The sequence below is a fragment of the Salvelinus sp. IW2-2015 genome, linkage group LG13, assembly GCF_002910315.2.
Source record: "Salvelinus sp. IW2-2015 linkage group LG13, ASM291031v2, whole genome shotgun sequence".
Lineage (NCBI taxonomy): Eukaryota > Metazoa > Chordata > Actinopteri > Salmoniformes > Salmonidae > Salvelinus > Salvelinus sp. IW2-2015.
Window position 1 is genome coordinate 50,950,652 of NC_036853.1, and position 24,773 is coordinate 50,975,424.

At 45.7% G+C, this 24,773-nt stretch overlaps 6 protein-coding genes across 6 annotated transcripts; all 6 read right to left on the bottom strand.

The window, feature by feature from the left end:
* Nucleotides 1-371: 371 nt before the first annotated feature.
* Nucleotides 372-10,937, bottom strand: LOC111971646 (pre-mRNA-processing factor 19). Its single transcript, XM_023998504.3, has 16 exons — nucleotides 10,698-10,937; nucleotides 10,228-10,377; nucleotides 9,620-9,696; nucleotides 9,390-9,531; nucleotides 9,014-9,084; nucleotides 8,712-8,780; nucleotides 8,469-8,510; nucleotides 8,248-8,322; nucleotides 7,980-8,055; nucleotides 7,612-7,721; nucleotides 7,283-7,438; nucleotides 7,054-7,123; nucleotides 6,230-6,403; nucleotides 3,592-3,674; nucleotides 3,119-3,224; nucleotides 372-2,797 (listed from the first exon to the last, which is right to left on the bottom strand). The coding sequence occupies exons 1-16, from the start codon at nucleotides 10,714-10,716 to the stop codon at nucleotides 2,700-2,702; spliced, it is 1,518 nt and encodes a 505-aa protein (XP_023854272.1). The 5' UTR covers nucleotides 10,717-10,937; the 3' UTR covers nucleotides 372-2,699.
* Nucleotides 10,938-13,187: 2,250 nt separating this feature from the next.
* Nucleotides 13,188-13,660, bottom strand: LOC111971647 (histone H3-like). Its single transcript, XM_023998505.3, has one exon. It carries the CDS (start codon nucleotides 13,644-13,646, stop codon nucleotides 13,236-13,238), a length of 411 nt encoding a protein of 136 aa, XP_023854273.1. The 5' UTR covers nucleotides 13,647-13,660; the 3' UTR covers nucleotides 13,188-13,235.
* Nucleotides 13,661-13,751: 91 nt separating this feature from the next.
* LOC111971648 (histone H2A-like) lies at nucleotides 13,752-14,962 on the bottom strand. Its single transcript, XM_023998506.2, has one exon. The coding sequence runs from the start codon at nucleotides 14,506-14,508 to the stop codon at nucleotides 14,116-14,118; it is 393 nt and encodes a 130-aa protein (XP_023854274.1). The 5' UTR covers nucleotides 14,509-14,962; the 3' UTR covers nucleotides 13,752-14,115.
* A 112-nt stretch (nucleotides 14,963-15,074) lies between these two features.
* Nucleotides 15,075-16,010, bottom strand: LOC111971885 (histone H1). Its single transcript, XM_023998674.2, has one exon. The coding sequence runs from the start codon at nucleotides 15,750-15,752 to the stop codon at nucleotides 15,171-15,173; it is 582 nt and encodes a 193-aa protein (XP_023854442.1). The 5' UTR covers nucleotides 15,753-16,010; the 3' UTR covers nucleotides 15,075-15,170.
* A 921-nt stretch (nucleotides 16,011-16,931) lies between these two features.
* On the bottom strand, nucleotides 16,932-17,497 carry LOC111971649 (histone H2B). Its single transcript, XM_023998507.2, has one exon. It carries the CDS (start codon nucleotides 17,461-17,463, stop codon nucleotides 17,089-17,091), a length of 375 nt encoding a protein of 124 aa, XP_023854275.1. The 5' UTR covers nucleotides 17,464-17,497; the 3' UTR covers nucleotides 16,932-17,088.
* Nucleotides 17,498-18,048: 551 nt separating this feature from the next.
* LOC111971341 (histone H4) lies at nucleotides 18,049-20,535 on the bottom strand. The gene is made up of 2 exons (XM_070446032.1): nucleotides 20,514-20,535; nucleotides 18,049-18,481 (listed from the first exon to the last, which is right to left on the bottom strand). The coding sequence occupies exons 1-2, from the start codon at nucleotides 20,533-20,535 to the stop codon at nucleotides 18,111-18,113; spliced, it is 393 nt and encodes a 130-aa protein (XP_070302133.1). The 3' UTR covers nucleotides 18,049-18,110.
* Between the last annotated feature and the right edge of the window lie 4,238 nt (nucleotides 20,536-24,773).

The following is a 24,773-nucleotide window of genomic DNA, read 5'->3' on the forward strand; positions in this document are numbered from 1 at the left end:
CTTCTTCTTCGCCTGGTACAGCAATCGCACCGCTCATAACAGCAGGGCTCTCCAGAAGCTGGGGCGCACTGCCTGCCCTCCAGGACATCTACAGCACCCGGTGTCACAGGAAGGCCAAGAAGATCATCAAGGACCTCCAGTACAGATGCCCGTTAGATAACGAAGTTAGATGGCTGAAACTATTTGAGGTCGTTTTTTCCCTTTGTCTTTCTTCTGTGTCACACTGTTCCACTCTCAAACTCACGTGACGTCTCCAACTGTTCTGGAACTGTCCTATTTGGGACAGTGGTGTTCTCACACACGGGTAATTGTGTTGTATAACAAGAGGGCATGTGTAATAAGCATGTAACAGACAACACAATGAGAGCGGWTTGGATTATTTTGATGTTTATTGATTGATGATCCAAAAAACARACAAAGTCTTCACCTGGCAAAAGATGTGTAAAAGAAAAATGCATAAAACAGGCATTTCATGAAGAAAGAGAGAAAGGAGGGACAATAGGATAATAAAATAAAGATAAGGGGAAAAAATGGTGAAATGGAACAGAGGTTTAAAAAAAAATATTAAAAAAAATACAAATATTAGAATCTCATCAAATCAATGGCATCACTTACCAACTAATCAAAATCATTCACATTGTACAAGAAACATAATGGATCGGGTTTTTTTAAACGCGGAAATGGAGAATAGAAGGCATGAAATCCACAAGCTGTAAAGACTATGACCACATTCTGATACTGTTACGATATTATTCCAAATAAGATGGTACTGAGCTTCAAATATATATATATATATCTACTACAACAATGTACACTCTGAAGTCACCTCTGTGTTTGTGCTCCCTTGTGTGTGTGGTATTGATGGTCTTACAAGGTACTATATACACATTGATGAAAGGACATGGTCTACAATATGCTTGTATGGCTCTTGGTGTGATTCAGTCAATGCCCAAGTCCCAAATGGCACCCTATTCCCTTTATTGTGTACAACCTTTGACCAGGGCCCCTTTCAAAAGTAGTGCAGCACTATATAGGGAATAGGGTGTCATTTGGGACACATCCCATGGCTCTCGGCCTAGTGGTTAGAGTGTTTGGCCAATAACCGAAAGGTTGCTAGATCGAATCCCCAGAGCTGACAAGGTAAAAATCCGTCGTTCTGCCCCTGAACYAGGCAGTTAACCCACTGTTCCGAGGCKGTCATTGTAAATAAGAATTTGTTCTTAACTGACTTGCCTAGTCACTTTAACTATACGTTCATGTACATACTACCTCAATTGGCCCGACCAACCAGTGCTCCCGCACATTGGCTAACCGGGCTATCTGCATTGTGTCCCGCCAACCCCTTTTTACATTACTGCTACTCTCTGTTCATCATATATGCAGTCACTTTAACCATACCTACATGTACGTACTACCTCAATAAGCCTGACTAACCAGTGTATGTATATAGCCTTGCTACTCTTATTTTCAAATGTCGTTTTACCGTTGTTTTATTTCTTTACTTACCTAGACACACCTTTTTTCCACACTATTGGTTAGAGCCTGTAAGTAAGCATTTCACTGTAAGGTTGTATTCGGTGCACGTGCCAAATAAACTTTGATTTGATTTAGTTAAATAAAGGTAAAATACAAAAATAACATAGTATGAGCCATATACAATAGCATTGCTGTATGACATATTTTGGGTGCATTCTAGTAGCCTGGAATCCAAACTGATATGCTCCGTTTCCCCATTGTTAAAACCTCTACGGGATTGGTGTCCCCCCCACGGGARGAGCGCGCTAATGCGATTAGCATGAGTTTGTAAGTAACAAGAACATTTCCCAGGACAAAGACATATCTGATATGGGCAGAAAGCTTGAATTKTTGTTTGAGTTTATTTATTTTTACAGGGACAGTGCACATTAATCAACGTTTCAGTTAAAGTGCCGGTTTTAACCAGCCGGCTAATTTTCAACTGCAGTCCCTGGGCAGGTTGTTAATCTAACTGCACTGTCCAATTTACAGTAGCTAAGAATACCATGCTATTGTTTTAGGAGAGTGCACAGTTATGTACTGAAAATGTATCAATAAACCAATTAGGCACATTTGGGCAGATTTTATACAACATTTTGAACAGTAATGCAATGGTTCATTGGATCAGTCTAAAACTTTGCACATACACGCCAAAATCTAAATTGCACCTAAACTGCAATAATACATTTTGGCCTTTCTCTTGCATTTCAAAGCTGATGTTTTTTTTGTTCCATGTTTTTTTCTTTGTATTATCTTTTACAGAGCTAATGTGTTATATTCTCCTACATTAATTTCACATTTCCAGAAACTTCAAAAGTGTTTCCTTTCAAATGGTATCAAGAATATGCATATCCTTGCATCAGTTCCTGAACTACAGGCAGTTAGATTTTGGGATGTAATTTTAGGCGAAAATTGAAAAAAAAGGTTCCGATCCTTATTATTAAGAGCATATCAGTTAAAAATCCATTCTAACATTCTAGCCTCAGTTTATTATCCAATCAAGCTGCATTTCCCTTCTGATCAACTGCTGCAGGGTCTGTGTCCCCCCCAGATGGAATCCTTTTCCCTAGGGTGCCATTTGGGACACAGACAAAGTCTCTTCCCATGCAATACATCATCAGCGTGACCTCAGAGAGGCCAGCCAATCAGAGACATCCATCACTCTGCTCATATGATCRATGTTGTTACAGGCTGTAGAACTTGAGGCTCCTGTCCATTCCAGTGGAGGTGAGGAACTGGGCGTGCTCCCCAAAGGCCACGCCTGTCACCACCCCAGTGTGTTCTGGGTAAAGAAAAACAAAACTATAACAGGCAAAAAAAAAATTGGCTTGAAATCAACTCAAAAGCATGAGTTGACGCACACCCAATACAGTTGGGGAGGTGCTGATAAACGAAATAGTAAACCTGAAAGATATTTTTTGTTGTTGAATATTTCATAAGGTACTGTATATATACACACTTGCTATTATCGTCATCCAGCCAGGCACTTTGAAGACCCACCTCTAGACCACTGTTTCTGTCCCAAGCTAACTCATCACCACTCGCCATTGCATCTCTAGCAGTATGACACACACACACACACACACACAGTGCATTCTCTTACCTGTGAAGTTGAGGACCTCGGACCACTGCTTACAGATGTAGACCCTGATGTCAGTGCCACCCACAGCCAGGTARGTCCCACTCTGGTCAAACACCAGGGACTTCACCTGAGGGAGAGGAAAGAGACTCACATGTCATTTCTCTAAATGTACAGGGTAGTTCAGTACAAGGAGATTACAGTATTCATACAGAGCAGACCGTTGCTAGCCTGGGTGCCAGTCGGTTTCTGTTCTCTRGCAAACTCCTTATGGAATTTTCATGCCAGTGACGGAAATGGAGACGGCAAGAGCACAAACAGATGTGGGACCAGGCTAGATTGTAGCACGACTAGCTTCTGAATGTCCAGTGTACAGTCTACAACGACTGTCTCTCAAATAGCAGCGGATTTCTTAGATAGTGCACTAGGCTCTGGCCAAAAGTAGTGTAGGGAATAGAGGTCATTARAGACGTGCACTAATTTTCTGCTCTTCTTACCTCATAGTTGTTGTCCAGGGTGATGGTTTTGAAATTTTTCAGCTTCCTCAGATCCCAGAGCTTCACTGAGCTGTCCTGTGCACCTGGAGACATGAGAGAGGTGAGGTGAGCAGGGCCAAACATTTACTTTTTGATCCACCAGCCACTGTGTCAAGTAGATAAAAAATAAAATAATCTACCAGCCACTCAGATTTTTTTTTAACCAGACAAAGTATTTTGGTTCGCAATAATTACACCAACAAAACATGAAAAAACAGATGAGCATGCTTTGTAATGTTTCTAAAACAAATGTAGAACTAGTAAGAAGTAGTGTATATATTATATATATATTGTTTAATTTCATTTCATTTTATTTGTGACCCGAGTCTTTTAACCAAAATATCACAGATGATACATAAATGTTCCCCTGCCCCTTTAAGGTGGAGGTTACCATGGTCATGTTTGTGCCATTGAGAGTCTGACTAGTAGATGCATTGRCCTCTTACCTAGCAGTTGAAACTCGAACATGAAAAAACAACCTAGCTTGTGAATTTAAACAATGTAAATAACCAAGAAACAAGGACAAAGTCTCACTTCAGTAGACTTTAATTTCAAGTAAATTAGACTAACTTTTATGCCTGTGTGCAGCGCTTCTAAAAATGTATCTTTCAACTCAGCTCTTCACGTGCAGTTTTGCAACACAAGATGGGATAGGCTATAGGATTTGTAGTTCTTTGACTTTGTGAATTTTAATTTACCAGCTCTGAAACAAAACGGCAGAAATACCTAGAAAACGGCTACTGAATCATTTATTTTTGCTATAAATGTGATCATACATATTTTTATTCACAATTGGCTCAGTGTTCTGTCACTCATGGGGACACTACGTCACCACAAAATCTACAGGGAGAGCTTGAAAATACAAGCCCCTTGGGTACTGCCATATATTGACATTATAAGTGCCCATCCAAACAGGCTCAAGGTCATTGGCCACTGATAACTTAATTTAAGTAATTTTATATCTACCGTAGCTTTGATATGACTGATCATGTCAACATCATACTTTCAAAATCTTAGCTAACAAAATAGACAAGCAGTCGTCATTATGAATCAAGTCGACAATCTACTGGCAAATCCTTTTCAATGCTTGTCATATGAAGAGAAATCATAGATAAAACGTATCGATGCTCATGGGCCATTGGACATAAACATTACACAACAAGTTGGAAATAGCAAATTCAACAATGAGTGGTTTGGAAGGAATCACTATCCTGCTATTCAGTGGAGTGGGTGTGTGGTCCAAGTCTGGGTTTAAAGTCTCTTTTCCAAGCTTGAAAGGACAATCATGAGCCAGAAAAGGTTGCATACATTGGCTATGCTGTCAATACAGCATGACTTCTGCCAAACTTCAGTGAGATCAAGACAACTGGGAATTCTGGGGGGAAAACATGTAAAAGAGCTCCGACTGGGAAAATATGTTTTGAAAGGTCATCCAACTCGGAATTCCAAGTCTGGAACTCTTTATAGAGCTCCGACCTGAASACCACMGACGTCATGATTTGACTTTTTTCCAMAGTTCCCAGGTGTCTTGAAAGCACCATAATCCAGAGAAGACTTTGATGAGAAAGTTTTCCCACAAAAAGGACCACCGCGCCACCTTCCTGTTCAAGTGWGCACAGCTCAACAAGTTGAGCCCAAAAATGTATTGTATGCTGCTYCATAAATGATGTAATATTCCAGGGAGATATGTATACCGTAGACAAAAAAGTAATACTAAGTGTATGTTGTGTAGTAAGCTAGTAGTAGCCCATGTGCCTCACCCTAAWAATCTGATCCCTAACTTAGCCTACTGTTCTGACTTGTTGGTGCACATGTAGCCTATAGCCTGTTTTAGAGAAATGTAATTGAATATTGTAAGAAATGGCATTGTCTGCTTATATGCCCCCTTTATTTATCCTACGGTTCTGACTTGGTGTACAGGGAGAACCCTAAGAACGGCCCATGTTCTGAATTCTGTTATGTGTACATTTCAGAAGTGCTGAACAAATAGTTATATTGACTACGTCTGTCCTAGCTCGCTCATTAATGTCTTAATCAAAATTACGGATTGCCTCTTGTCCGCTCGTCGTTCGCTTATGCCATAGTTTGTACATATCAATTGTCAGTAGAAACCACATTTGTTTAAGCAAGTCAGCCATATCAGTTATGTTGTTTTTTTTWAAGGCAGTTTCGCTGCCAGACAAGGCTCTGCTAATAGACAGGTGTAGCAGTGGTAAGGATTCACTCCATGGTGCTGAASAGAAAGCTCAGCTMTTGAGACAGCTTTATGTAGGCCCTAACAGTTTGTGGGTAGATTTTGTCACCGTTAAAGTGAAATTATTGTATTGTTTWGTGTTMTGTTGTGGCTTTTCTGGCCTGCATCCCCAAAAATTAGGGGGAGTTTGCCCCACCAAGATTTACATGCTAAAATCACCACTGGAGTTGAGCAATAATGTCTAACAGTGTTTACACAAAGGAATAAAAGACAACTTCACACACAGTCACTCAGAGTGTAAAAGAGACACACACACAAAGCTAATCTTCTCGCTCACGCGTGCGCTCACACACACACACACAGAGAGAGAGAGAGTCCTCTCTCACAAACACACAGCAATCTCACCTGTAGCCAGGTAGTATCCGTTCTCAGAGAAGGCGATGGAGGTGACGGGGCCGATGTGGCCGGGGAAGTTGGCCACGTTGGTGCGCTCCTTCAGGTCCCAGATCTTGATCTGAGAGTCGGCCGTCCCCGTCCCGAAGATCAGACCGTCAGGGTGGAACTGGGCACAGGTCAGAGCTGGAGGGGTACAGGATGTGGAAAGAACATGTATTTGCAATGTATCAGTGTGCTTTTAGAGAGTACAGGGGACGAGGTGGTTGGAAATATTGTATTTGATTTCAGTTACTCCAGTTAGGTACTAGGTCAGTCAATTCACAGGGGGGAGGATTGATTAAATGTTATTGTTTTTTGTCTATCTATTTACATAGGAAAGACAACCTGGCATTTAAGGGGCTTGATATGTGGGACATTATTTGGTGGGCTGACCCCACAGTTAGGAAATGCTACTTTTGGATACTGACAGACAATTAGAGGAAGCTGGTCCCTAGCAACATGTGATCAATAAAACGTCTTGTCCCTAGCAACATGTGGTCAATAAAATGTCTGGGAAGACAAAGAGAGGTCCAACGGTGTGGTCCAGCGATTAGAGCTGCCACAATCGCCATGGTTCGAATCCAGCCCACTGCCCTTTCACTCATCCTCCCCCTACCACCCTGTGGTAGACTAGTGTCCTGTCTAGGGGGTGTACCTATACATCAAGCTGCCTCACACTACAGAAACAGGATATATGCTCCTGCCCTATGGGCCGTTCTGGCTTGGACATGGCTACTTACTTACTCCGATCTCCTCAATACAAATAATAAAGAGCGGGAGAGAGAAGCACTCACCACATCCTGCAGCCTCATCAGTGACCTTGGTGAGAACACGACCTGTTTGGATGTCAGAGAAGGCCCAGTACTGATGGAGAGAGAAAAGGGAAGCGATAGAAAGTAGAGAAAGAGGGGGAGACAGTAGATAAAAATAAAGTCTTTACATAACGTTCTTGACTTCCAAATCCACGTGTTTGTTTTTTGTTTTTGTGTGTGTACATATGTTTTGTGTGTGTGTGTGTGTTACCTGATCCTCGGAGGAGCTGAGCAGGTAGTCTCCGGTGGCGTGGAGGGAGAGCCCGGTGACGCTCGCCTCGTGAGCCCGCACCACCTGGACACAGTTGCCCCCGGTAACGGACCACACGCGGATAGTGCTGTCTGGAGAGGCCGAGAACACTACCGACTGGAGGGAGAGAGGGAGAGGAGGAGAGTGCGCAGAGAGGGAAAGGGGGAAGCGAGAGAGAGAGAGAAATTGTTGAGGTAAGGGATATTAGAGTTACAGAGTAATTCCAGTGCAAGACATTGCTGCGGACTATGTCAATGGAGAGTAAAGGAAYGGAAGTGTGTGTGTCTCACCTGAGAGGGGTGATAGATGACAGAGGTGACCTTCTTGGTATGTCCTTTCAGGGTTGCGATGATCTGCTCCTCCTTCTTATCAAACACCACCACGTTCTTATCAGCCCCGCCTGTAGAGGGAGACAGAGAGAGAGGTTAGGGGATTGTATCTGGGTCTGGCCAGGGTCTCCATCCCAAACGTCACCCTTCTGGTCAAGAGTAGTGCACTATATAGGACATGTAGAGTAACTGTTGGGACACAGCCATAGTATTTTTTGTTTCCTCAAGGGAGGAAGGAAGCATTTTGATGGAATTCACACAGAAACAATGTGTGTGTATATCTACAATGGACAGTGGACAGTGTGTGTGTTTGTGTGTGTGTGTCTCACCAGTGAGCACTTTGTTGGTGTCGGAGGGACACAGGTCCAGAGACAGGATCCCAGGCACACTGGCACTGTGGAGACCCTGACAGACAGACACACAGAGAGACCGAGAGAGAGAGACAGAGAAACATCATTTAGAGCTGTGTTCAGTAAGAATGAAATGGAAGAAAAATGATCTGAAACAGGGAGGAACCTTTCTGAACTTGCCCAAGGTTTGAAGAATAAAGTGTTCCAACACCAGCCATAGCTAGAGGTCACACACACGCGTACTCACAGCATGGGTAGCCACTTGTCTGTACTTGCTGAGGTCCTCCGTTCGGACCAGCTCTTCTGGAACTGTCTTTCCTCTCTGTGGGAAGAGAGACGGTAGAGGTGAGGTTTGGACAAAAATGTATCCTAGCATGGCTACGTCCCAAATGTCACCCTATGGCCCCGGTTCAAAAGTAGTGCCCTATGTAGAGAGTAGGGTGCCATTGGAGACATTGGAATAGTTACCTTCTTTCTCTCCGTGGTCAGGACCGTGGCCTTGTCTTGCAGCTGTGGAGAGAGGCGGACATCTTAGTATAGAACACTGTGCCTGGTAGTGTGACAGCATGGTTGATTGGTTATTTCAAGGTTTGATACACCACAGCCTTATATGGTAATATTTGCAATGAACGCACATGATAGTCTAGTATAACAGTGTGGTATCATTCCTCTTGTACTGTGGATGTGAATGTATGTGAGGACATCTCTTACCTTCTGTATGATCTCTGGTATCATTCCCACCTGCTCACTGACCTCCATGGGCTCTCCTGCACCTCCAGCCTGCGAGATGAAACACAGAATCAATAACAAACGAGAATGGTACATTCCTTATTAGAAAATGTGTATTTGCGTCAGCTGTTAAAAATCATATTTATATGAACATATAGATCCTACAACTTTACAGGTCTCACTTAGACCGAAGACTTCAATCAAGAGACAAACTTTGAGCTCATGCGAACCAGTTAACTATCAATTTAAATATATTGACTGAGGGCTTTGAGCCAATCACTGACCGTGACATGGGGCTGGGAAGCGACTGCCTGAGCCACCACCAATCCCGCCTGTGGCTTCAGAGTGGCCAGAGCTACGGGGAGAGAGAAGGGTAAAACATAGCAGAGGAGAAATGAGAAGTGACGCCCCATGGCCACTAACATCCAAAGCTGTTTCCAGATGAACATAAGAGTGTGTGCAAGTATGCTTGCCTGTGTGTCTGTCTATAATACTGTGTGTGTGTATGTGTGTAAGTGAAAGAGTGTGTAGGTGTGTTAGAATGTATAATCATGTGTTAATTGTACAAGCATGTGTGTGTATACAAGTGCATCATGTGTGTGTGTGTACACAAGCGCGTGTGTGTACGTATGCATGTATATATATATATATATATCTCACCCTCTCTGGCGGCAGTGACCTCCTTGGTGAGACGGGCGATGACCCTGCAGGCGGCGTCGTGCTGGTAAAGGGCGTGGCTTAGTTCTTGACGCGTCGTCTGCAGCTGCTGCCTCAAGGTGAAACTGTGGAGCATCACCGCATCCTAAGAGAGAGATCGTTTTAGAAGAGTGTGTGTGTGCCTCAGTTCAGGCACAGCGAAGGGGAGTGTAGCCGAGTATACATGGACTCACCCACTCGTCCTGCAGAGCTTTGAGGATGGCTGGAATGCTAGTGGATGAGGGAGCTTTGGGTCTGATGGGGTGAGAGACTGAGGCAGGGGGAGACAAAGATAGCTTAATGTAGTGAGATATCCCCTGACTAGTTTTTATTTTTTTTTTATTTTTTTTTTTTAACCGTTATTTTACCAGGTAAGTTGACTGAGAACACGTTCTCATTTGCAGCAACGACCTGGGGAATAGTTACAGGGGAGAGGAGGGGGATGAATGAGCCAATTGTAAACTGGGGATTATTAGGTGACCGTGATGGTTGAGGGACAGATTGGGAATTTAGCCAGGACACCGGGGTTAACACCCCTACTCTTACGATAAGTGCCATGGGATCTTTAATGACCTCAGAGAGTCAGGACACCCGTTTAACGTCCCATCCGAAAGACGGCACCCTACACAGAGGGGTGGGGTGGGGTTACCATTGTTGTTGAAGTGGCAGAATGCACTCTAGCCTAGAGATTACCGGGCACCATGCAGGAATAGTTGGAAGTCAAATAATATGGATTACCCTTATTGTGTTGACTTCAGCTCAGCATCAGATCTGAACACACTCTCCTCCATGTCTCCCTCACCTTTAATGTCTATCAGCTGTTCCTCTGACAGAGGCTGGCCATTCATAGGGTCTGCTCCATTCTCAGCTATGTACTTCTCAATCAGCCGCCGCTCGAACACCTGGTTGGACACCGGCGACACGCACGGGTGTTCCGGGACCTCATTTGATACTGGATGGACGGTAGAGCGAGAGGGGTAAATTTGCATGCCCGCAATTACAATATAAATACGGCAAACGCAACTCTAGTCTGAAGATGGAAGGACACATTACCGTTTAACTGTACTTTGCAGATATAACACCTATGTCAAGCTGATCCACAATGTTTGAAAAGGGTTGCTTGCTAATTGAAATGTATAACATGCATATGGTGACAATAATAAGGGAAGGTTCTAGAGACATTATTATACACCAACATACGTGATATTTGCGGTCTGTGTACCGCTAACGTTCCGGAAGGGCAACTCGACTCATTCATTCATTTGAACTTACTTGCACAAACCAGGGACATTTTCAGTAGTTAGCTAAACCCTCGGTCGCTCGTTCCCTCCAAGATCACCGTATCAGTACAGATAAATGAATGTTCTTCAGATCCAACTGTAGCTTATTTTTGTGTTGATTGTAATACAATAATAATCCGGCTAAATGAAATATTGATTTATAAATGTTTCTTTCCGTATTCACGCACGTTAGTCCGCGGCTGCGCGTTTCGGGTGCAGCTCCGACTATTGCATGCTGGGATAGCATGAGTCTTCCAACCCCTCCCCTAGTCTGAGGTCCTCAACAAACTATAGTGCTATTCAAAATCCTTGGGACACTCGTACCCTAAACCTTAACCATTTTAAATGTCAACTTCAATGGGGGTAAGGGCACCCCAAAGATCCCGGATAGCAAGGACCAACAAGAGATAGCRTAAATACTATATGGTCATCAAAATGTGTCAAAGGCAGTGCTGAAATGTTTGTGAATCTGCTTTCACCATTCATGGCAACTCAGAAGAAGTAGACTTATAGTCTAGACAAGAAGGCTAGGACTATAAATAAAACCAGGCTGGGCACACCCACTTCCTCATCAACAGGTCTGCCATGGAGACGGTCAAAAACATAAAGTTCCTCAGCACTCCGAGGAGCTGAAATGGTCAAACAGCACGGACACCGTGGTGAAGAAGTCACGACAGCGACTCTTCAACCTCAGGAGAAATTTGGCCTGTCCTCGAGGGCCCTCACAGTGTTCTACAGGAGCACCATCGAGAGCATATTGTCGAGCTGCATCACAACCTGGTACGTGTGTCTTCTTGTCAATAACAGCTGGTGCGCAATGCCTAATATTAAAGAAGTCTTGAGGTATTGCTCGCCTGAGGTAGAGTACCTTATGATAAGCTGTAGACCACACTATCTACCGAGAGAGTTCTCATCTGTATTATTCGTAGCCGTCTATTTATCACCACAGACCGATGCTGGCACTCAACCAACTCCATAAGGCCATAAGCAAACAAGAAAATGCTCACTCAGAAGCGGCGCTCCTAGTGGCCGGGGACTTTAATGCAGGCAAACTTAAATCAGTTTTACCAGCATGTCACATGTGCAACCAGAGGGGYAAAAACTCTATAGACCACCTTTACTCCACACACAGAGATGCATACAAAGCTCTCCCCCGCCCTCCATTTGGCAAATCCGACCATAATTCTATCCTCCTTATTCCTGTTTACAAGCAAAAACTAAAGCAGGAAATACCAGTGACTCGCTCAATACGGAAGTGGTCAGATGGCACGGATGCTACGCTACAGGACTGTTTTGCTAGCACAGACTGGAATATGTTCCGGGATTCATCCAATGACATTGAGGAGTATACCACCTCAGTCATCGGCTTAATCAATAAGTGCATCGACGACGTCGTCCCCACAGTGACCGTACCTACATATCCCAACCAGAAGCCATGGATTACAGGCAACATCGAGCTAAAGGCTAGAGCTGCCGCTTTCAAGGAGCGGAACACTAATCCGAACGCCAATAAGAAATCCCGCTATGCCCTCATACGAACCATCAAACAAGCAAAGCGTCAATACAGGATTAAGATTGAATCCTACTACACCGGCTCTGATGCTCGTCGGATGTGGCAAGGCTTGAAAACCATTACGGACTACAAAGGGAAACCCAGACTCAAGCTGCCCAGTGACGTGAGCCTACCAGATGAGCTAAATGCCTTTTATGCTCGCTTCGAGGCAAGCAACACTGAAGCATGCACGAGAGCACCAGCTGTTCCGGATGACTGTGTGAAAACGCTCTCGGTAGCCGATGTGAGCAAGACCTTTAAACAGGTCAACATACACAAATCCGCGGAGCCAGATGGATTACCAGGACGTGTACTCAAAGCATGCGCGGACCAACTGGCAAGTGTCTTCACTGACATTTTCAACCTCTCCCTGACTGAGTCTGTAATACCTACATGTTTCAAGCAGACCACCATAGTCCCTGTGCCCAAGGAAGCGAAGGTAACCTGCCTAAATGATTACCGCCCCGTAGTACTCACGTCGGTAGCCATGAAGAGCTTTGAAAGGCTGGTCATGGCTCACATCAACAGCATCCTCCCAGATACCCTAGACCCACTCCAATTCACATACCGCACCAACAGATCCACAGATGACGCAATCTCAATCGCACTCCACACTCCTTTGTAAAACCTTTGACTGTTCTACTCTAGGCATACATGTGTTCACATCACTCCCTCTTTAGCAGATCATATCGAAYCTACAATTCCGCCACGTAAAACGTGCAATACGTCGCTTTTCTTTCGATGTCACCTTTATTTAACTAGTCACGTCAGTTAAGAACCAACTCTTATTTGCAATCACGGCCGGTTGTGATACAGCCTGGAATCGAACCACGGTCTGTAGTTACTCGAGAGCAGGGAACATGACGTGTTCGTCGACAACATACATGGTGGGAAATGGAACAATTGTGCCTTTTTGACGGAAATATGGAGGTGGCTCTTAAAAGAGCCTTTGGGGGATTTTGGAGATCAGGTCATCGTTTAAGCGCGCTCTCTGCGAATACGACGGGCCAGCTGGATGTCCTTGGGCATGATGGTCACCCTCTTGGCGTGGATAGCGCACAGGTTTGTGTCCTCGAACAGGCCGACCAGGTAAGCCTCGCTAGCCTCCTGCAGGGCCATCACGGCGGAACTCTGGAAGCGCAGGTCGGTCTTGAAGTCCTGGCCAATTTCTCTCACCAGGCGCTGGAAGGGCAGTTTTCGGATCAGCAGCTCAGTGGACTTCTGGTAACGATGGATCTCTCGCAGAGCCATGGTGCCGGGCCTGTAATGGTGAGGCTTCTTCACGCCGCCGGTGGCCGGGGCGCTCTTGCGTGCAGCCTTGGTGGCGAGCTGCTTCCTGGGTGCTTTGCCACCGGTGGATTTGCGAGCGGTTTGCTTGGTTCTGGCCATGGCGCTAGCTTCCTTCTTTCACAGTTGGAGTATAGCCTCCAAATGCCTATGTGAAATTTATAAAGCCGGCAGCGGCGTCTGCTGATTAGACACCATCTCCGCACCACCCTGATTGGCCCGTTGCGGAGGCCTCCTCCGCCGCCCATTGGACGGGAGGCTCGGCCTCTCCGTGCCGCCCCAAATGCAAACCCCACCCTCGCTCGCCGAGGCGCGCTTGGCTCTTTTGTTAGGGCCGACACTTTACGCGCATTAATAGTCACCGGCCGAACTCTATAAGTGCAATCTTATAGCCTCCTGCTATAGCTAACGAGGCCTAGTAGGTGTTATTGTTCATTCAACGCCTCATGTGGGAACTTGATACGGTGCAGTGTATGTGGCATCCAAAGGACACTTTGCGCTTTTGCTGAGCTAGGTGGTTGGCTCTTTAAAGAGCCTTTGGGGGTTGAGTAGTTAAGTTGCAGTAGRGATTTTACTTGGCTTTGACGGCCTTCTCAGTCTTCTTGGGGAGCAGCACTGCCTGGATGTTGGGCAGCACACCACCCTGAGCGAGCAGCACACCACCGCCACCAAGCAGTTTGTTCAGCTCCTCGTCGTTACGGACGGCCAGCTGCAGGTGACGGGGGATGATACGAGTCTTCTTGTTGTCACGGGCAGCGTTGCCGGCCAACTCCAGGATCTCAGCAGTCAGGTACTCGAGCACTGCGGCCAGGTACACTGGTGCGCCAGCGCCCACACGCTTGGCGTAGTTGCCTTTGCGCAGCAGCCTGTGCACACGGCCCACGGGGAACTGGAGTCCTGCACGGGATGAACGTGTCTTTGCCTTCGCCCTGGCCTTGCCTCCGGTTTTGCCTCTTCCGCTCATATTGGTAGCTTCAGTATGTCACAGAAAGTCTGAATAAGCCTCTGGCCACCTCGAGAGTCTTACTTATACCTCGCCACAAGAGGCACCGATTGGCCACCGGGCCGGTTTGGCCTTATCCAATTGGAGTGAGGGACAGACAGTCAGCCCTAAGCCAGCCCTCACCCACCCGCAGGCAGCTGAGTGAGAAGTGCTAGGCTACTCTGTTTCCCTCCGAATTTGTGACAAATCAATTCACTGAAATCATCCAAATGGGAAACACATACGCTATAGTATTAACATGGTTCGGATGATGATTAACACATCACAGCAGCCTGCCTCCTCTCCAGTTTGAATTATTATTAGGAGGATCAATATGACATGCGAATTCTAACACTTCACAACAATGGCTGGTGCTGCACTCTTGAGTGAGAATTGTACGCCATTTTGCCACTCGATTATTATTATTATTATTATTATTATATGCCTCTCTCTCTCCGGGCCGCACACACCCAGAGTGGGAAAATGTGGTGCGTAAAAGTAGCCTAGTGTGCGTCATTTCATTTCTTTTACACGACATGTAGAACATGGAATGACATGCACTTTTATGGAAAGAGGTGGGTGGCTCTTAAAAGAGCCTTTTGTGGTAACAACATGTGTCGAGTCGAACACCGTTTGGAATAGGTTTACTTCTTCTTGGGGGCTGCCTTCTTGGCCWTGGCTGCCTTGGGCTTGGCGGCTTTGGGCTTCGCTGCCTTGGTAGCCTTCTTGGGGCTCTTGGCGACCTTTTTGGGTGTAGCGGGCTTCTTGCCCTTCTTGGGGGACTTCTTTGCTGCGACGGCCTTCTTGGCTGCTACCTTCTTGGGCTTCTTCGCCGCGACGGGCTTCTTGGCGACCACCTTCTTTGCTTTGGGGGCTGCGGCTTTCTTGGCGGGCTTCTTTGCCTCGACGTCTTTCTTGTTGAGCTTGAAGGAGCCGGAGGCACCGGTGCCCTTGGTCTGGACCAGGGTGCCCTTGGTGACGAGGCTCTTGACGGCGATCTTGACACGGGAGTTGCTCTTTTCCACTTCGTAGCCGCCTGCCGCCAGACTCTTCTTGAGCGCGGCCAGGAACACGTCGCTCCTCTCCTTGGAGGCGGACACCGCCTTGACGATGAGCTCGCCCACGCTGGGTCCCGCTTTCTTGGGCTTGGCCGCTGCCTTCTTCTTGGGTGCCTTGGCCGGTGCGGCGGCGGCCGGTGCGGCGGCGGCAGGTGCGACGTCTGCCATGTCTCTCGCTTGGTCTGGTAAACACACACACTTACTGAACACTACGGTAGTCTGTGAGAAGGAGTAGTTTGCTGTAGACGCTGCTCTGCGCTATTGAAGCTCCACACCGTGCAGGGGGCTGGCCTTAAACGCGACATGAGAACCATGTAGACTCAAGCCACCCAGCTCGACTTCTCCCGGCTGGCCAAATGCTCTTTCACTTGTGTTTTCTGGTCGCCAATATCGGTCCAAAAGTCACCGACGGAGCCGTGTTTTTGGCCCAAAAGCGAACGGCCCAGCGAGCAGACTTGTCTCCGTTCAGAATAAAGTCATGTGGGCTGCAGAAGCCCCGTGCATTTTGTTGCGACTCGCTCAAACCTCACCGTTCGACTGTCGGCTGGAGCTGCGCGCACTGCTTTTCCTGTGCTATTTGTCTCTAAATGGCCTAAAAGTGCATCCGATTGCGAGCACCATTGATTGTGTAATGAGCCGAGATGTCTGGCAAGGGAATCAGATGGTTTGGCGTCCCCTGATGTGGTCCTTGGTGTTTTAAAGGAGAGCTCTTTTGGGCACCTTAAAACACATGCACTTGTGAGGCCTGGCCGAGACTAGTGTTGTACTCCAACTTTCAACTTGTATTCGTCATGTGTCCAGGACGCACACGATATACACTGCTTACTTGCCCGTGTGTGTGTGATGTTGTATTAGTGCTTTTGCTGGATTTGAGCCTCCTATTTGGACACAGTGTGTGTGTGTGCCTGTGTCTTTTTTTTGCCGATAGGTAGGCAGATAGGTAGTCTCTCTCTCTCTCTCTCTCTCTTCTGTCTACTAATCAATGTATCAATGCTTGACTCCGCAGCGTGACTCGACTGGTGCCGGTCTTTGTGTCTGTGGGTCTTGGTGTCTGGCCGGCGCTATGGAGGCTGGCGCCCCATGTGGGCCTGATATAGGGCTAGAGAGTAGAGTGTCTCTCTCTCTCTCTCTCTCTCTCTCTGTAGCTAGTGCATGCATGCATGTGAGTGAGTGGAACAAGGGCTGTATAGATCAATATTTGTAGTGTCCCCCCACCCCCCACTCTAGTCCTTGGAGCACTAGTGGAATCCACTCCCTTTGTCTACTGGCATGTGCACAATCATCATCTTTTCATTCTAGTTCCATTTATCAAAATATTTTATTGCATAGACTTATTACAACAACAACTTTGTTTTACCTTCAACCGGTTAAGCATGTTTTGCAGACAAATAAAAAAACACAGCCTAGCTACACATTCATTTGTGATGGATTTGCTTTTTTCACTGACGGGGTGGGTGGCTCTTAAAAGAGCCTTTGGGTTAGTACAGCACTCCAAATGGGCTGTTTACTTGGAGCTGGTGTATTTGGTCACGGCCTTGGTGCCCTCGGACACCGCGTGCTTGGCCAGCTCTCCGGGGAGCAGCAGGCGCACCGCGGTCTGGATCTCCCTGGAGGTGATGGTGGAACGCTTGTTGTAGTGGGCCAGGCGAGAGGACTCTCCGGCGATACGCTCGAAGATGTCGTTCACGAACGAGTTCATGATTCCCATGGCCTTGGAGGAGATGCCGGTGTCGGGGTGGACCTGCTTCAGCACTTTGTACACGTAAATTGCGTAGCTCTCCTTCCTCGACTTTCGGCGCTTCTTGCCGCCTTTCCCTGCGGTCTTGGTGACGGCTTTCTTGGAGCCCTTCTTGGCCGCGGACTTTGCTGGCTCGGGCATGATGCTGATGCTTCGAATGAGGGGCTGGACTGCGCTTTCCCCTCTTATGAAGAGGAAGCTAAGCAAATTCAGCGGCCGTGGACACACCCCTGCTTTCTCATAGGCGCCCCTGCTTTCATTTGCCCAGTGGAGCCGAGCGCGCATAAGAGCCTTCCACTCAGAGGCTGCCTTCCCTAAACAAAGACCTGTGCGCCCTACCTCCCCCAATTCCATAGCCTATGCTTTTTTACTGGTGGGGAAAATGTGTGTTTCAAAAGGGGGGGAGGGGTAAATGCATATCCTACAACCTTTGCACCCCCTTTTTGGACTTAGTAGGGCTGTCGCCTTTACCTTCTGAATCTGTCCTTCTGCCCTTGAACAGGCAGTTAACCCACTGTTCCTATGCCGTCATTGAAAATTACATTATGTTCTTAACTGACTTGCCTAGTTAAATAAAGGTCTAATAAATGAATTAAAGGTTGGGTGCCGTCGAAATACGACTGTTTCTACACTGAACATAAGAGTCCTGTCATCAACACTCCCTGTCCACGAGAGTGGCTCATGGTTTCCTATAACTATGGAATTGGGCCTTTTGAAGCGGATGTGGGTGGCTCTTAAAAGAGCCTTTGGGTTCAAGTCGGGATGTAGACGTTCCGAAAAGAGTGCGTTTAACCGCCGAAACCGTACAGGGTGCGTCCCTGGCGTTTCAGAGCGTAGACCACGTCCATGGCGGTTACGGTCTTCCTCTTGGCGTGCTCGGTGTAGGTGACGGCGTCACGGATCACGTTCTCCAGGAACACCTTCAGGACACCGCGGGTCTCCTCGTAGATCAGGCCGGAGATACGCTTCACGCCGCCACGGCGAGCCAGACGGCGGATAGCGGGCTTGGTGATTCCCTGGATGTTATCGCGGAGAACCTTGCGGTGACGCTTGGCGCCTCCCTTTCCGAGTCCCTTGCCGCCTTTGCCTCTTCCAGACGTGATGTGTTCGCTAGTGGAGTTCAAGTGAATAAATGACGTATTCCGAGGTGCGTGGTGCTCTTATTATCTGCAGTTGGAGGACCTGATTGAAGCCAGTGGCACAGAAAGCGCGCGCTTTTGCCTGGCCTCTGTTGCAAAGGGAACGGCGCTCGTTCTAGGGAACGAGGGAGGAGCGATAATGGTTCTGCCAAGAAGAAATGAAAGCAAGTCAAATATGTTGAACGCGAGGCCAAACAGTGACAACTGGGTAATCGACTAGTACTCTATGTTCCACAGTAGTTAAATCAGCTGTGCCTCTCCAGAGCTACAACAAAAATGCCTACTGGTAGGCTACTCTACCCCTGGAGTTGGAAAACACTGATTTAGTAGGATTCAACCCACTGCAGTTTCTCCCCCCAATAGAGACAGGCCTAAAGAAGTCGAATAGAGGTCCCAGTTAGAAAGGACAAACGAAGGTGACTCTTCCACACACGTAATAACAAGTACTAACACACCAAACCTTCATGCCATAATTGAAACACCGTCAAATCCAAACGGGGAACATATAGACCACGGGGAAACAAATACACATGGAATGCCATAATGCCAAAGGGGCTCATAATGTCACCTCATCAGTCATTTTGCTATTGAAGGCCATGTAATATAACATCAATCTTCTTTTTTCTTCCCTACACAGGATCCGGCCTGGCGGTCAGGGAGCCAAGAGGACCCGAGGTGCCGATGGGAAGTGTGGTGATACCTCTGTAAGGTGAAACAGTAGTAAAACATTCCTCAGACACCCACCCAAAACACACACACACACAATGAAGGGATAGTTTTCCTATTCATACAGAGGTGTGCAAATATTGTATTGTACTTGTGTTCACAAACCAATAACAAAGCGTGTTATTATGGAATGAGTGGATCAGTTATAGGCCAGATAGCACTATGGCCGCCAGATGGCCTCAGATGTAGCGTCAAATGAACGCCGCAAAAGGAGGGCCCGTCTCAACAGGTCATTTCAAAAGGACACGTACTGGCAATTGATCAATCGGTGCCGTTTATTCACATCTCAAATGTGAATAGCTTTCATCTTACTACTTATTGTTGCCGTAATTGTCTCTTACTTGTACTTACTGGCTGCCGGGCCTCGGTTTAGTACATCAAGGAACAGAGGTTGCCTTTTAGGAGAAGGACTGACAAGCTTTCAAATAGGTGGGATACAGCTAGTGTCACAAAGTCACTTTGTCATAGCAGGTTAGGAGAAACAGGGTCAGTTATTATTACTATTGTTTTACCTTTATTTAACCAGGAAGGCCTCGTAGATATTAAAATCTCTTTTTTCAAGAGCGTCCTGGCCAAGTTAGCCAGCACCGAGTCATTACAACAATTACAGACAGACAACATGAAAAACTACAAGTCATCTAGTAAAAACCATTGAATTCACAAGAGTATAACAAAATCAAAAACAGCAGGTCAGGGAATCAGCCTCAAAATCCTTCATCGGTGATTGAAAAACACCAATCGGGACAAGTTCTTCCAGTTTCAAATGATTTTGTAAGCTGTTCCGAGACGATGGCGCAGAGTACATAAAAGACCTTATACCAAATTCGGTTCAGACATTTGGAACAGTTAGCAGGATAAAGTCCAGCGAACGAAGAGAGTACCCACCACATTTCTGAACAATAAAAAGGTAGTAAAGCCAAAATGCTTGTCAATAAAAGTATACAGAAGGCCAGCCAACCCTGGTATACAAAGTGCAGTGGGGCGTAAGGTTTTTGCAGTTTAAAATACATTCAAAGTGCCATGGTAAAGAGTGTCAATTGATCTCAAACACGAGCGGAAGCATTCGTTATCAAATATCCCATAGTCTAGTAAAGGCAAAATGTAGCTTAGAAAGAGGGTTAGGCTTACCCTAAATGTCACTTCCGTCGTACTTGTACTCCGTTTACGCACGACCGACTTACAAGTCATCCCACAGAGAGCACACGCACTGCTTGGAAGACCGCACCGGACTGAATTGGAATCCCTCAAACGGCACACTAACTGCATTCCGCTTTATGATGTCACAGTCAGGCCCTCGGAACACTGGTCCTAAACATTCTCAAACACCTTGGATACCGAAGCCAAACATTCTCCATTCACTCACATTCACAATTCAACCAGGGAGAAGGCTGCCAGGAATTGGATGCTGAAAAAAGCTCACCTACAGAGCAACTTCATAGGACTGGGAGTGAACCGTACTCTGTCCGCGGACATGCTCGGGGCCTTGTGTTCAACAGCAGGTTAGACTCTGTCCCTTGTTCCCTTCAACTGCTTGCATTTCCCTATTATCAACAGTGCAGATACTTCACATGTAGAGTACAAACAAATAACACAGGGCCTGTTACCACACCTATATGGCTAGGATTTCACTTGGACCCAGTGACATCGGTAGTAAGTCGGCCGCAGCGTAACTGACGGGGACATCAAGGGGAAATGGAAGGGGGACACACACTGAGGAAAACTCCTACCGACATACAATCTATTGTAATTACCCATTCGATCAAAATCTAATTTGCCACATAACAGTGCTGTGTATTGTTACGGAAATGTTTGTGTTACTAGCTCCAACAGCACAGTCACGTCAAACAAGTAAGATCTAACCATGTCCCAGGATTCCCCACAATACACACAATCTAAAAAAGGGATGGAATGACAATACATCAAATCTCTGGACGAGCAATGTCACACCGGCATAGACTAACATACCTAACGATAGAATACTGTATATCCGTATGAACGAGCCGCATGATGAAAGTGACTGGTGTTCATTAATCAAGTGCCCAGTGATTTTCACACAAACACACACCTCACCACGTTGCAAGACAGGAATGAGACATGATTCAGGCGAGATGCAATGTTGACACCTATGCTTCATTTAGGAGCTCAAAGGAATAGGTCAACACATATAGATAGGGAGGCATTGACCAGAAGTCATGTTGCCAACACTGCCTTCAATTCATTCAGTCTGCTCATCATTCAAGCCACATAGAGAGGGATCTTTGCACCACCTGCTGGATCAGAAGTGCTACTGACAATGGCACACAGAGAGGCATTTCTCCCTAACCTGATGCAATTTGCACAAGTATGTGGTCCAAAAAACCACTAACTACAACAGATCATCAAATAGGCAGAGGTTCCAAAAGTTTCAAACACATTAAATAGAACATGTTCTCCTAGGTCACGTGAGCATTGCATTGTGGAAAACAATGACTTTAGAAGAGCGTGTCTTGAAATGTGAACAGATCATCAAATAGGCAGAGGTTCCGGACCCGTCGTCTGGTCGTCCAGACTGGAAGATCTGGRCAGTAACTTAGGCAGATGTTAACACACACACACTCATGAAATATATCATTACATTTCCTCCCAAATGAGCGGCGTTGTGGCACTAACTGATGGTTGTACGGGGAAGTTGTTTATGGCTCTATCACTTTCTACGTGCCGAAGAAAATGAAACAAAATGAAATGAAAGCATAAACAAAACAAAATATAGTTATGCCACCTTAATCATCTAATTGGACTGTATTCTATCTACGTCCATGGTCTTGGCAAAATGACTCTATCATGGCATTGTCTGTCATATCTAGGGCTTTCCTAATTTGTTTTTTTGCGGGGTGTTGCTTAGGGTACTATCCTAAGTTGATAACTACATGATAAGTCTACAGCTGTAAGGCACTAGCTTTGGGCAGTCTACAGGGATGACCTATGGACTTCTGGGAAGAAAACTGGTGATGAAAACTATGTTACATTTTACTAAGGCTGGTATTTTGCTTGGACCCTTAAGTGATCCTAGCATAAATCCTAACTGGATGTTCTGTTGTGCATGTGCGTTTATGCTTACACAAGCGCACATGTCAAGGGAAGAAAACCAAGTGTCCTGGCAGATTACCACTTGTTCAGAATGAGTCTGACGTAGTCACTGTGTCTTCCACTATTGTAGTGGTGATAGGTATGAAGTCTATTTCATAGCTATGTTATCCATGGAGGAGCTAACCTCACGACAGAAGTACTCTCTAAGCACGGAACCAGTCGTCGTGGTGTGATCATGGTTCATGACTTCTAATAACTTTTTTTCCTGAACGGAGGGTTCTATTTATTAGTGGCGTGTGTTAACCATTGGAAGAGTGCAATGGAGATTCCCTTCCCCGTGTTGCACTCTGAGTGACTCCTGTGTTGCTATTATCAATAGCAATTTAACTTGTGAGGCTACTAATCCTCTTACTGAGTGTTGCTGGACTGACTGTGGTATTGGTACTGGTACTCAAGGGGTCCAGTCGTCCTACCGATGTATTCTGAAATGTTATCCTACAGGAATACATGATTAGAGCATTTTACTAGTTGTCTTGTAGTGGCTACTACACATGGCAAGGAATGATTATTGTTGCCATTTGTTTTGGAGGTGGACAAGTCCACTGGACTTTACGACCAGTGGCTGCTGCCATACATGTAAAAAAAATGCATCACTAGCCACTTTAAACAATGCCACTTAATATAATGTTTACATACCCTACATTACGCATCTCATATGTATGTACTGTACTCGATACCATCTACTGCATCTTGCCTATGCCTTCTGTACCATCACTCATTCATATATCTTTATGTACATATTCTTCATCCCTTTACACTTGTTGTATAAGATAGCTGTTGTGAAATTGTTGGTTAGATTACTCGTTGGTTATTACTGCATTGTCTTTATTTTTTTTTAATCGGAACTAGAAGCACAAGCATTTCGCTACACTCGCATTAACATCTGCTAACCATGTGTATGTGACAAATAAAATGTAGTTATGTGAAATCCATAGATTAGGGACTAATGAATTTATTTCAGATGACTGATTTCCTCATATGATCTGTTACTCTGCAAAATCTTTGAAATTGTTGCATGTTGTGTTTATATGTTTGTTTAGTATAGATAGCTTTTTATAAACAATGGTTTGTTGTTGCATTTAACTCCTGAAAGTTCTCGAGGTAATTTCAGTAGTAGGTGACATCAGAGGTCAGCGTGTGGAGAAGTGGGAGCTCGGGATGATAGAGTTTCCCACTAGTAATTACCAGTTGGGGGAGGGCCGGTCAAGTGGATTTTACCCAGTCCTATGTGATAATTTCCCACTTCCCACTTGGATACGAACGCATCAATAGTGTAAGCAATTCAGGGTTTATATCGGCCTACAATGATCTGCCCCGGGAGGAGTTTGCACATGGTGATCTGCCCCGGGAGGAGTTTGCACCTGGCTCATGCCGGTGCCGCTAAAAAGGTGAAGTCGGTTCAAAACAAGGAGTAATGATTTAGGATAGTTTCATATGCGTGTCATAGGCCCAAGTGTTCGGTCTTCATACAATCCCCATTATGTGCTTTAGCTGCCTTGCCAATATTGGAAAACATTTGATCGAAAAGACATGTATGATCCTGAACGATAAAGACATGTATGATCCTGAACGATAAAGACATGTGTGATCCTGAACGATAAAGACATGTATGATCCTGAACGATGCACCATGCCGCCTTGTTGACTATTATGACCGGGCAGCGCAGATTACTGTTCCATTTGAGAAGGCGCTCCTCCCTACCGGTTTTGCCCGTTCACGTGCACCCCGGTTCAGCCTAATCGAACGCCTTCAATATCCAGCAGGTGTGCGCACTTAGTAACCAGAAAACAAATCCGGAACTAGCCGCGCACCTGCAGGATATTTAAGAGGACGTGACCGAGTCTCATTTCTAAATCGATATACAAATCGCGGTGGTGAGTATACATAGACCACAGGTGTTATGGCATTTTGTGGTGCAATCATTATTCCCATAACAGGGCGGCGATTAACTTCTAATAAATGAACGCCGAACATTTTTTACATTCATCTGATCTTTTACAGGCTATACCAAATGCACTCTAAATGGGTTTAGTGACATAGTAGACTATGCACACTAGACTAACATTGATTTTGTTAGTCACTCTCACTCATCATTAAAATGGCATAGTCATGGGGGAATATCTAGAATTGATGGAAATAAAAGTGCATTTGGCCACTTTTTTCTGCCCATTGGCAAAATTGGTATAATTGCATGAAATGGATCATACAATTGTTCAGTTCTTTGCCCAATGGTAGAATGACAGGAAATGAACTTGCAGTAGGCAGGTCTTCCATGTAGGAATACTGGGTCATAACGGTGCTTTATTCTTCTCCTTTAGTCATGGTTCTTCCTGGGCTTCAGGTTTGGAGATGGATACTCTTTGCCTGCATTCACTGGCTTTGTGTCTGTCAAGAGACTCTAAGACCGTAAGTCAATCTGCACTCACAAGTTAGAATTTAGTGATCAGACTTGCTTCTCTC

Bases quoted from the DNA above. Each gene is read 5' to 3' on its own strand.
- LOC111971647 (XM_023998505.3), bottom strand. From the start codon at position 13,646: ATGGCCAGAACCAAGCAAACCGCTCGCAAATCCACCGGTGGCAAAGCA.
- LOC111971648 (XM_023998506.2), bottom strand. From the start codon at position 14,508: ATGAGCGGAAGAGGCAAAACCGGAGGCAAGGCCAGGGCGAAGGCAAAG.
- LOC111971649 (XM_023998507.2), bottom strand. From the start codon at position 17,463: ATGCCCGAGCCAGCAAAGTCCGCGGCCAAGAAGGGCTCCAAGAAAGCC.
- LOC111971341 (XM_070446032.1), bottom strand. From the start codon at position 20,535: ATGTTTGGCTTCGGTATCCAAG. The intron at 18,482-20,513 runs GTGTTTGAGAAT...GCAGATAATAAG, and splicing joins GTTTGGCTTCGGTATCCAAG to AGCACCACGCACCTCGGAAT.